The sequence below is a fragment of the Atractosteus spatula genome, chromosome 5 (genome assembly GCF_055471065.1).
Source record: "Atractosteus spatula isolate fAtrSpa1 chromosome 5, fAtrSpa1.hap1, whole genome shotgun sequence".
In the NCBI taxonomy this organism is placed as follows: Eukaryota; Metazoa; Chordata; class Actinopteri; order Semionotiformes; family Lepisosteidae; genus Atractosteus; species Atractosteus spatula.
In genome coordinates, this window is record NC_142710.1 from 6714663 (window position 1) to 6727199 (window position 12537).

General features: G+C 43.8%; 1 protein-coding gene across 1 annotated transcript; it reads right to left on the reverse strand.

The window, feature by feature from the left end:
- Positions 1 to 913: 913 nt before the first annotated feature.
- LOC148833711 (ferric reductase 1-like) lies at positions 914 to 10845 on the reverse strand. Its single transcript, XM_088917148.1, has 5 exons — positions 10772 to 10845; positions 7298 to 7499; positions 6402 to 6538; positions 3837 to 3934; positions 914 to 3387 (listed from the first exon to the last, which is right to left on the reverse strand). Exons 2-5 carry the CDS (start codon positions 7497 to 7499, stop codon positions 2970 to 2972), a joined length of 855 nt encoding a protein of 284 aa, XP_088773274.1. The 5' UTR covers positions 10772 to 10845; the 3' UTR covers positions 914 to 2969.
- Positions 10846 to 12537: the final 1692 nt, after the last annotated feature.

Below are 12537 nucleotides of genomic sequence, written 5' to 3' on the forward strand. Positions count from 1 at the left end.
GCTTTCGCTGTGGTGTCAAACCGTGATGGGGGTCTGTGGGGTGTGCAGCGAGAGAGTCTTGTGAGACCGTGTCACAAAACAGTTCTACCGTGGTCAAACGTTACCCGTCCTGCCGGCTGAAAGGCTAGCGAGAGTACCAAAACCCAAAGACGCTGCCTTTCGGAATGAAAATGGTTTAATAGCGGGTTCGGTTTGTCACAGGATTGATGAATTGGGCTTCAGTTGCGCCGTCACCGCCTCTGACCAGTGTCACGTTGCCTAGCGACCATCCTCTGTCGTTTTAATCTCTAGTGGGTTACCGAGATCCTCACTTAAGGATCGGTTTTCAAGTTCTCTCTTCTGTCCTTCCACTTCCTGCACGGGTTTTCTATCAAGAGGGCGTTGCTAGGATCCGCATTTTGAAAACCTGTTTTAACCCCTGTTTTAACCCCCTCTCCCCGCTCTCTCTGGAAATCACCTTTTCCTCTAAGACAGAAGTTCTCAGACTTTGTGGACCAAGTACCACCCCTGATCAAACCAAAGCATCTAAGTACCACCTCCAAGTCGTCTTCTCATAGGAACCCCAGAAAACCTCAATGTTTGCACACACACTCACACTTAATAAAAACAGCACTGAGCACTTAGATAATTTGGATCTTTGTATTTGAAGCCTTTTTCCGATGATTGCTAACACTAGCAGTGCTCTATGTGTCAGGGGCAGCAGCAGCGCTAGTGTCGGTGGCCGATGTATAATCCTCCTCTTGATGTATCGGAGCTGGCATCGGAACTCTTGGTGTCTATTCCTTTCAGCCAAGACATAATCCTGGATTTTTGTGAGGTTCGTTCATTTTTGATCGATTGTTCTGTCGGCGAATGCGGTGCTGTTGGAGAAATCTTTCCCCTTTTCCTCATTAAAGACAGTCAGGAGTCCGTCTCAGAAGTCAAAAGAAGTTTTTATTTCACGCACATGGGAGCGAAACACACAGAGATGATCAGTGTGTGTTTCTCAAAGTAATTAACCTAGAACAGCCCCTACATTTTTTTCTGTTATCTATCACGCCTTTCTGTGCTTACAAGATTGGCAGTTTTCCAAAATCACGCACATCCTCCTACCTTCCTATCTGCTAACGATCACTTCTTTTAATACAATTGGTCACTTAGGTTCATAGCACGCATTCCTATACAATGGTATAGAATTACATAGTCGCCCTTGTGTCCACTCAGGTATTCGCGCACTGTATCAACATACCTAAGTACGTAGGCTGTGTATTTGACACACAGACTAATTCTATTAAAATAGAAAATATGAAAATCTGTCTCAAGCTTTCTGGAACTGATTAAGTTAATTACAGATGAAAAAATGTACATAATTTTTAATTATTCAATTTTTAAATTCCCAATTTTTCAGTGCACGCAACAGATTTCCAGGGTCATCTGGCGCACCACCTGGGGGTGCTCCACGTACCACCAGTGGTACGCATACCACAGTCTGAGAACCCCTGCTCTAAGACATTCTTCAGACTGGGGTGTCTGACCCAAGTCCCGGAGAGGCCCGTGTGTCTGCATGTTTTCATTCCAGCTCAGCTTTTAAGAATATAGAAGGATCACATTCCTGGTTTAAGCTGACCGGTTCGACAGCTTCCACCTGCTCTTTGGATGGTGTTACTTTACAGTAGAGGTATCCAGCCCTGCTCCTGAAAATCTGCAATCCAGTTAGTCGGATAGGTCACCCCAAATTTGGGATCTCCAGCCCTGATCCTGGAAATCCACAATCCTGTTCGTCTCTTAGGTCACCCTAAATCAGGGGTCTTCAGCTCTGCTCCTGGACAGCCCCCAGTCCAGTTAGTCTTATGGGTCATCCCAAATTTGGAATCTCCAACCCTGCTCATGGGGAGCCCCAGTCCAGTAAATTTTATAGGTCACCCTAATTCGGGAGTCTCCAACTCTGCTCCTGGAGAGCAGTTAGTGCAATAGGTCACCCCAAATTTGTGATCCCGAACCCTGATCCTGGGGAGCCCTAGTCCAGTAAGTTTTATAGATCATCCTAGATCAGGGGTCTCCCACCCTGGTCCTGGAGAGCCGCAGTCAAGTTGGTCATCTTAAATTAGGGCTATACAGGATGAGGGTTAGAGACATCTGCATTAAAAAGACCTAAAAGCCCCACAGGACCAGGATTATACAGCTTTAGCGTATGACTCTCTTTTTCACAGTGAGTGTAATTGTGTAGAGATAATGTTTTCCGAAAATCCGCACGACTCTGTGGTGAAGAGCACACGTGTGGGTGTGTGTGGTGTTGGAAGAGACAGGAGGGGCTGTGTCTCACCAGTCCAGCCCAACTCGGGTCACCCCGAATTCACACCTGAAGCGACAAGTCAGTGCAATGAAGCCTAGCGTAAGCTGCCATCCGTCCAATCCACACCAACTCCCGACCGTTTTCCGTATTCAAACATGGGGAAAGTCAACGGAACATTCGAGAGAGAGAGAGAAACACCCGAGTTGTAATTACAACACAGTGTAGTTGATTAAAACCCGACACGGGCCGGTGGACAAGCAACATATCTCTGTTTACTGTGGCTAAACAACCACAATACTTGACCTGTATCGGCGTCATCAACTAGTTATTGTGCTTGTGACAACAAAGTGAGAAGTTGCACAGTATCAACGGACCACACTGGCCCAGCATGAGCATAATATTGTTGTAGGTTGTGTTTATGTAGTTCACAGGGTACAGAAAGTGTGAGTTTTGTGCGATTTGAATGGATCTCTAGGGGGTTTACGCTACACTCACGCAAGCAAGTGGAAATAAAATAAGACTCGGAGCGTAAAACAAAACGCTGGCGGACGGACTCGCGGAGCCGGTGTGGATTGAAACATTGGTTAAAATGGAAGCGGGTCTGTTCCGTGAGTCAGACGTGAGACGGACGATGGAAAAAACGCTTCAGAAACGCTTTCGGTGTGAATTGGAATCGAGTCCTGACGTGCTTCCAGAGCTACATGCCCGGGAATAAGGACGTCGGGCAGAAGATGGCAGCGAAGATGAGGACCGCGGTGCCGATGCCAGCGGAGAGAGAGGCCGTGGTGGTGATTCTGGTGGCACCTGTGGCCGTCAGGACGACGAGGACAGGAAAGACAGTGGTAGAAGGAGACGCCCGGTTTCCGTGTCCTGCATTCTGAGGGCTGCTGCCGACGGTTGACCCATCTGACGGCTGTGAAACCTGGCTGTGTGAGTCTCCCCCTGCAGCAGTGGTAGAAACCTGGCTGTGTGAGTCTCCCTGTGCTGCAGTTGTAGAGGCAGTATGGTTGTCAGGTTGTGAGGTGGAAGAGGAGTTTTCAGTGCCGTTGGCCGGTGTGATGGTGCTACTTTTGACGCCGACCCAGAATTTGTCCTCATATTCGACAAATGTAGATCTGAAAGGCAAATGAAAAAGTGCTCTTTGTTAGAAGCCAGAAGGTGAAATAAAAAAAAACCCAGTAGAGAAAACAGTAGAGAATAAAAACACTACTGTCAGTGCCATAGGAAGTTACTGTCTGACTGGTGGGATTATGAGTTTTGGAGGAGGGGCTGCAGATTTGTGAGTCATTTTTTTTACCCCCGTTTATGGATGTTCATGAGTGGTCATGAGTGTTTTGGGAAGTTTCAGGTATGCGATCAAGTGAAAACGGGTTTTCATTTCAATTTGTGGATCTCTGCTCTCCTCTCTCCCACCAGGTGTGTACTGTAAATGAAACAAATTCACAATTGTATCACATTCGTTTTCACAGAGTGGAGTGCTGATGAATCAATACAGATTCTGGTGCCTTTTTTTCAGTTTACAGTCTGAATCACAAATGAAATAGAAACAAGACCAGACTAGTACCTGAATTCAATATCTTCCATTTGACCAGACACTGGTGCCACCCACACAACGTTTATCGATTGCTTCTGTAATGAAGATGTATGACTGACAGTATCATTCTGAAGGGAAAAAAATAAATAAATCAGAACTCTATTACATTTACCATTTTCTAAGGTCTAAAATTATTGCCTCTGACGATAGTTTAACACAATCTCAGAATCATTTTTGTGCTTTACCGCACGTTATGCATAGATTTGAACCCTTCTTGATAAATAATTTTAACGTGCAGAAATAAAGAATATTTTAACCTTAGTTAAAATGTTTAAAATGAATAACAAATGCTTTAGATAACATCATGAGTTCCAACAACACAACACTGCCTCTACTGTGATGAGATTAAATTTCTGCAAATTAAAGTATTAGATTAGAATAAGGGTGGACTGGGGATTTATTGAATTTTAATTCAATTATTGAATTGACAACCGAATAATCAGCTTTTTTGGGAGAGTCATTTCAGTGTCCCTAAAAATGAATGTGGGACAAGGGTAGTCATGGACGTAGGTCTGAGCGAATTAACCAGCGATTTGAGAGTAGTCATGTAGCAGTACTATAAATGCCCACTAGGTGGCAATCTTCTCAAAGATATAAACGCGTCGGAACGTTTTGCGTCTCACTGGAGGATATTTTTTTCTTACCCAGCAGAGATAATCGCTTATTTGGACAACTAAACAATGTAACATATTTATTTTTCTATTGGGAAAATTCGAAATTTAAGGTTAATTATGATACAAGATAGTAACAAGATTCTTACAAGCTGAAGAGCCAAAAAAAGCAACATCACATTAATTCTATCATTAGATTAATTAGTGGTTTAGTTATATAGCTAGGATGTCAGCTGGCATATGGGTTCCCAGAACCAGGATTAGAAACCCCTGTGATCTACCAGATTAAGAGCAGATGAATTTCCCTTCCACAGGAAGGTGAGAGACATAACCTCTATTATGTGTGACTCATGTGGAAAATTCTTCTAAACAGGTTTGCCATGCAGGTGGCATCAGCTGGTATCTCCTGGATGCCTCTGTTGTTGTTGTGTAATAACCATGTTGCCTGAGTAGCAGGAGATCACCCGAGGAGAAAGTAAAGGAAACTGTGCAATGTTTTGGTGATACAACTTCCCCCCTCCTCTCAAAGACAAGATCTTTCTGAAGATAAATGAAGGTGAATATCACCTCACCTAGATCATATCATCTTATATCGTCTTGGTTATTGTACAACTGCTGTGCACCACAAAACTGAGGTATCTTCTTTAGTGCAGAAGACAAATTCCCAGCAGACATTTTTTTTTCTCAACAATCCTGAATCTCATAAAGAGAGGAGACGATTTCTCTTTCCCTGTGTCGTATCTTAAAGGGCTTTGAGTCTCTAAAGTTTTGTATGTTGTTTTTTGCAGAAAAAATGAAACGCTTCTTACACTTAGTAACCTGATTAGTTAGTTGTCTTGGGTCACAATTCGCGTGCGTAACAGGGAATTCTGGGATAGCCTGGCCATGGTAACGATCAGACATATGTAACGAGATGTCAAGTGGACATTTTTTTTCAGACAAGAAGCAAATCAGCCCGTGTTTAAAAATACACACCTTCTTTCTGTGCACAAACGTAAGTCTAGGATCATTTAATTGTTTCAAAATCCATCAGTCACATCATTAAGTGTTATCCCAGATTTGTGAGTCACAATTAAATTTAGGTAATGAGTAAAACAGTGTTTAAACAGTCTATTAGTGCCATTAAATTTATTACACACTTTAAAAAATATATATTCCTTACCAAATCTTGAATTAAGTTTCAGTCATTTGGTAAGATTAGGAGTTTGCTAATGATAGCCATTAAGCTATAGCAGGGGTTTGTTATTATAACATTCATGTAATTCTATCAACACTTTTTAAATATACTTAAGTTATAAGCAAGTATAGTTTTATCAATGTTTCTAAGTGATCCTGTTTGGACAATCCTCACTTAAGGCTTTGGATTGGTTGCCTATGAAGTCGCATATTCAAGATAAGACCTTGTTATTGATTTTCAAGGCTCTAAACAATCTGGTTCCATCATACTTCAAACTCCTCCATGTTTCCACTCCCTCCCGTAGACTCCGGGCCCTTGAGACTGGTCCTCTGCTCACTGTCCACAGGACTACATCATGAACCTGCGGTGACCCTGCCTGTTCTGTTACTGCTCTAGTGTTATGGAATGACCTTCCTGCATCTCCTCGAGAGACAAATTCTTAAACTCTTTTCAGATGCAAACTCAAAATTCACCTTTTTACCAGCGCCTACATCTGATTGCCCTACATTCTACCTCTATGAACATGTATGTTCTTGTTTAGTTTTTCTTTTACTGTTTATTGTACTGTATTTTGTCTTTTTCTCTGTATTGCTATGTACACGCTCCTTGTTTTGGCCACGGACATTTTTTTATTATTATTATTAAAGTGCAGGTTGCAGCTCTCCAGAAATAGCTCACAGATCTAGGAAAAGCAACATCAGAAGCACAAGAAGAGTTTGATCTTGCAAACGAGCCCCTGGTACTTACTGAGATATTACATGTCAGCCCCTGAGAGGTGTTCGCGTTGAGAATCTTGAAAGAGCCAGAAGTCATGTTTGTCCCGACGGTTCTGGCCTGCAGTAGAAAACCTCTGAAAGAGGTTCCATTCTCAGCTTCCAGGGTAACTTAAAAAAAAGAAAAGTATTTTCAAAAAACATTCGAGACTTAATCACACTGTGTCTGCAGTGACCTGCAGAATAAATCACAACAGTAACAGGTGTGTGTGTGTGCGTGCGTGAGCATGCACATGTTGGTGAAATCCACTACAAATTAGCTACTCTGGTTGGAAACTTTCAGAAATTTTTACACAAAGAAATGTAGTCATAGAAGAGTATGAATAGAATGTTTTTACAAGTGAAGCCTGCTTTGTAAACTGATTTTGTTAGTCTTAGCATCTGTGCATTTGATTTTGGTACAGTATTGTGGCTCGAGCAGGTATCAGATTCCATTGTTTCTGTTATCTCAGAGGTGTTTAGAGATTTAATGACCATGACTTGGCACAGCAGGTAGCAGTGCTGGGCCCCTGGGTTCAATTCCTGGGGTGCTGTCTGTGTGGAGTTTGTATGTTCTCCCCCTGTGTTCATGTTGGTTTCCTCTGGGAGCTCTGGTTTCCTCCCACAATCCAGCGACTACTTGTAGGTTAATTGACTGTGAAGATTGGCCCAAGCGTGTGTATGCCCTGTGATGGACTGGCGTCCCATCCAAGGTGTATCCCGCCTTATGCCCATTGCTTGCCAGGATAGGCTCTGGCTCCCTTGCAGCCCTGACTTGGAAGCTGTGACTAGAAAATGGATGAATTGATGGCTGGAAGGACTCTGCAGGGGTTAGGATTTCAAACTGTTGCCTCTCCCTGGCCATCACCCAAACATCAGGTTGCCTCTTACCTGTGATCTCCTCTCCAGGGTGAAACCAGCTCTTGCTGGCTGTGACATTGAACGGGGAAGACGAGCTCTGGGGCATTGTTCCATTGTGGTTGGGCACCATGCTTTGGCACGACTCCCCAACTTGTCCATTGGGATAACCCTCAGTGCCCAGCAGGAAATGCCCGGTGATGAGAAGTAAAACTGACAACATCCATGCAGTCATCTGACCATACATGTCCAGAGGGAAGGGAAGAAGGTTAGGATCAGGAAAGCATGTGGTAATTATTAAGGAAAGATGATTCATGTAAAAAGGGTAATATTGTGTTGAATGAAAGCAGGGGATCTATTGTTAGATAGATAAATAATACTTTATTAATCCCGTAGGGAAATTGATGAAAGTCACGGCTAGATTTGAACACACAACCTGTGAGTTACTAGTCCGGCACGTAGACCAGCAGGCTACTGGGAAGGCGAAATTGTTAAATTGTTAAAATTGCTCAATGGACCAGTAAGAAATCACTGTAAAAATGGGGAATATGTTGGTCATCATATTACAGAAAATTGCTGTGTTAAGATATTGCTTTTTCAATAACACCACGACCAAAAATAATAATCATTCTTACACTTTATAGTGCTTTTCTGGACACCCCACTCAGAGCTCTTTACAGGTAATGGGGACTCTCCTCCACCACCTCCAGTGTGCAGCCCCACCTGGATGATGCTCCAGTACTCTCCCCACACACCAGCTCTCAGTGGGGAGGAGAACAGAGTGATGAAGCCAGTTCAGAGAGGGGGATTATTAGGAGGCCATGACTGGTAAAGAGCAGGGGGAAATTTGACCAGCATGCCATGGTAACACCCATACTCTTTTCAATAAACACCCTGGGATTTTTAATGATCACAGAGAGTCAGGACCTCGGTTTTATGTCTCATCTGAAGGACAGCACCTCTCAAAGAGTATAGTGTCCCCGTCACTTTAATGGGGCATTACTACCCAAAAAGACCGCAGGGTGAGCGCCCCCTACAGGTCCCACTAACACCATAAGAGTGCCATGATACATTCCAGTGCTAAAAAGGGAGTTATCTTTTAATTAGAATAACTTAAAATGTTTTAAAAGGCATTGACAAAGTCAACCCAATGGACTAAACATGAAGCAGAAGACACGAGTGGACTGTACAGCGAAGTGTGTTTATAACTGAGAGTAGGACACACCTTGTTACACAAACTGTAATTGGAGTCTGGAACAAGCTGGAATAAGCTACCCAGACACATTGCGTAAGCCCCTGGTGTCTCTCAAGAAACAGCTGGATGGAGATCTCCTGTTTGTAATCTTTCATATTTTGAATCTTTTAATATAAGTGTCACGGTCGTCATCCCTCCTGTAGAGGGCGCTCTGACCATTTCGTATTTTAGTTTCATCATTACATGCACCTGTTTCCTATTTCCTGTCTACTTAAGTTTGACGTCTCTGGGCTTCAGAGCTCGGTATTGGAAGTTGGACGCCACAAGGCCTGCCTATTCCCCGGATTCGCGAGTAGCCTGAGGGCAGGTCTTATTCCCCCAGCGTCCTGACCATCTGGGTCGGGGGCTTGGAGCACCCGGCTCCGTTATGATTTTACTTCTGTGTTCCTGATTCCTCGTCCCCGTTCCTGTCTCTGTTTGGTTGGATCTACCGGCTGTGGACTTTTGGGCTGCTTCCTGGTTTCCCCTTTCGGATTGTTTTGGACTTGTTCACCTGCGCCACGCCCCCCCCCCAGGCACCTGAACACTGCCGTCACCCCCCCTGTCAGTCACCCCATCCTGATCCTGTCGTGTTTCCCTGTTGCCCTTCTCCAGTCTCTTCCAGATTTTACCATCTGCACGGGGTCCTACATGGGAGTCTGGACCGGTTCCTGTGACAATAAGACTGTTTCCACTATGAGGAAGTGCATGAGAACTGAGAACAGGAGGCTCGTCTTTTCCCAAAAGGATTTGGGAGTCTGGAATAACCTGTTCTGGTTTCTTTCAAGAAAAGTCTGCATGCCATTCTCAGATAAATCAACTCCTAGCTACCTGATGGGTCCTCTGGGCTGTATGGCCTCTTAAGGGGGCAGAGTGGTGGCTCTGTGGCTAAGGATCTCTGCCTGTGGCTGGAAGGTTGCTGGTTCAAATCCCATGGCTGGCAGAGGAATCCTACTCTGTTGGGCCACTGAGCAAGGCCCTTAATCCCAGCTGCTGCAGGGGTGCTGTATAAATGGCTGACCCTGCGCTCTGACCCCAAGCTTCTCTCTCCCTGTCTGTGTGTCTCATGGAGAGCAAGCTGGGGTATGCAAAACAGATGAGTTCCTAATGCAAGAAATTAAATAAAGTGATCGATTGAGATGTTCTCCTGGTTTTATGTCTGTTAGTGCTTACACGATTCCTCCTCTTACGATTTGCTCAGTTAGACATAGAACTCCCGAGAGATTTTTGCTCACATCCAGTTCAATAATAGGTGGTAACACAAAACTTCAGGGTCTTGTACAGCTAGCCATTACAAACAATGTCACAAAAGCCCCACGGATCCTGTCTTGACTGCAATGCGGAGGCGAGCGAGACATTCAGAGTTTTCACCAGCTTGTAACCCCGGTCTCCCTTTCAAAAAAAGAATTCACCTTGCGACTCCCCTCCATTCCACTTCGACAAAGGCAGTTCCTGCAATGTTTCTACACCCTATGAAAGCGACAAGTTCGCTGTCTTGACCTGAGCACCACACTTTCAGCTAACTGTTTATTTGTCGCGGTGCTAGTTTGGACACGGTGACGTCAGCGCCCTCCCTGCGCGTTGCAGGGACCTCAGCCGCCTGGGCTGGGGGAGGTCTCCTTTAGCTCACTCGGCTGGTTCCCTGTTGCGTTATGCCGGAGATCCAGGTTCGCGCCCCAGGTGTTGCGGGATGAACCGGCGAGGGCACAAGCCCACGCGGAACCGCAAGAGTCACACTTCGTTTGCAAGCCATTTGTCCCATTAACACTTCCAGCTTCATTCTAATTCCAGTGTCTTCCCACTAGACGTGACAGACTAGGTGTGATTTGTCGTAGCTTCGGTGCTCTGAGTGACTGTTAGGTCACCTTAGCTGCCTGTTGCTGAATACAGCGTTTACAGGATAAACCAAAACTTTTTTCTCTTTAACCTCTCTCTCATACAAATAAAAGAAAACACACAAACTTCCACAACATGACAATTTTCTCTTTTTTTGCGAACTAAACAGTTCTATACACATATAATACTGGTGTGGCTCTGTTACTGATTTTTTTAAAATTTATTTTCATTTTTTTAAGTTAAAAAGGATACAAAGGCAGGCTCAAGTAAAAAGAAAGAGAGACAGAATTCCGTCAACCGAACCTCTCCCGCACCAACATCATCGGTTTCTTTTTGCCTTTGTATATCTGTTTCAGGTTATCAATAAACTGTGTAAACTGGATGTGTCATGTACAGTAATACATGTCGCTGTCGGAATGGACAAAGCTGTGGCTTACCTTTCGAAAGCTGTTTGCTGCTGGGTTCGCTTCTGTTTGCTCTGCTGGAGAAGGTCATAGTGGTCTGAGAGGGAAGATCGCAGAAGAGCTGACTTTTTATAATGCCAGGATTGTTTATGCTAAGGGCAAACAGGTTTCGGTGAAATCCGCTGACTTGTGCAATTTATCAATAGAAACTCCAGGGAGGAATATTTGGAGGTCAAAGACGACCGTTTCGGTAAATGAGGTAAATGACATTACGAAGGCGTGACTGTGCACCATTTGAAAACAATGACTGAGCCAGCATAGTTTTTTTTTCTGTGGATTTGAAGTAAAAGAGTAATAAAGCAAGAACTCACGAGCATCAGGAGCTTTTGATGTACATCCCAACTGTCTGAGGCCAGTACCAAACTAATGACCACTTCCAATTAAATCTATGCTAATTCCCACAAATTATCTTATAATCATTATTATATCATTATAATCATTATTATCATTTTCTTAAATTATTGGCCTCCTAATAATCCCCCTCTATGAATTGGCTTCATTACTCTGCTCTCCTCCACACTGATAGCTGATGTGTGGTGAGCGTTCTGGCGCACTATGGCTGCTGTCACATCATCCAGGTGGGGCTGCACACTGGTGGTGGTGGAGGGGATCCCCATTACCTGTAAAGTGCTTTGAGTGAAAGCGTTTATATAAGTGTAAGCAATTATTATTATTATTATCTTAGTGACTGAAACAACTTTATTTGGTAACACCTCACACGCATAATATTATAATTATATACTGAAAGTCCAGTGTGTGAATGTTATTCTCAAAATCTGTGCATTATTTTTATAAAGATTATAGACCTTGGCAATAGAAGGGCAAATGACAGTAAAATCCTGGTAAAAGCACAGTACAGTGTGGTAAAGCCTCATTCAGATTAAATGAAATAAAGTGAATGTAAATTAAAAAAGGCTAGAATCAACATTTCAAAAATACCATGCGAAAATGTCACAGTGGTCCTTCACAACTTCCTATCTGGGGGTGAGTTGTATTACTTCCTATTCCTCAAAGTGCTACTAGATAAAAAAGAATACACCAGACAATGTTCTGTATGTGAGACCACGTGGGAAATCTGTATTTGTCCGTTGAGAGCGTCTCAGGAGTCGCGTCAGGTGATCAGGAAATGCACGTGGGGATTAGGGTTCCCTCATCACCTCGCCTCTTCGCACCACCGTGAAAACATCCTGTCAGGTGACAGGCAAGGTCGGGCGAAGGTGATGAGGGAGCCAGCAAGCCGAACCGTCACAGTGAGGACTTGTTAGACGATGCTGTTCTGGGCCTGTTATTCCACATTTGGCCACAAGGGGGACAAAAGGCAATGATTTAACTACTTCAGGGGGAAAAGATAGATACTTCATTGATCCCGTGAGGGAAATTGCAGTGCAACAGCAGCTTAACACAGTCAACACAGCACAGTGTAATGAAATGATACAATAATACAATACATACAATACAATCAGTGCACTAAGAGTTACTTACAGTCCAGAACATACATAGAACAAACCAGAACAAAACAAAACAGTACACAAAAAGTTGTATTGCACAATATAAATATAAATATATTGCAAACGTGAAAGCCAGATGTAGCAGAGAGTTTTATTTTTAGCCCAAAAACAGGTCACTGTCAATGTTGCCTCTGCCCAGACACACAGTGGATGAGTTGTACAGTCTTATGGCAGAAGGCAAGAATGACCTCCTGTAGCACTCCCTGTCGCACTGGGGTTGGATCAGCCTAT

Excerpts from the sequence above, each read along its gene's own strand:
- LOC148833711 (XM_088917148.1), bottom strand. The coding sequence starts at position 7,499 with ATGACTGCATGGATGTTGTCAGTTTTACTTCTCATCACCGGGCATTTC. Across the intron at positions 6,539-7,297 it reads CCCTGGAGAGGAGATCACAG|TTACCCTGGAAGCTGAGAAT; the intron begins GTAAGAGGCAAC and ends CTTTTTTTTAAG. Across the intron at positions 3,935-6,401 it reads GGCTGACATGTAATATCTCA|AATGATACTGTCAGTCATAC; the intron begins GTAAGTACCAGG and ends TTTTCCCTTCAG.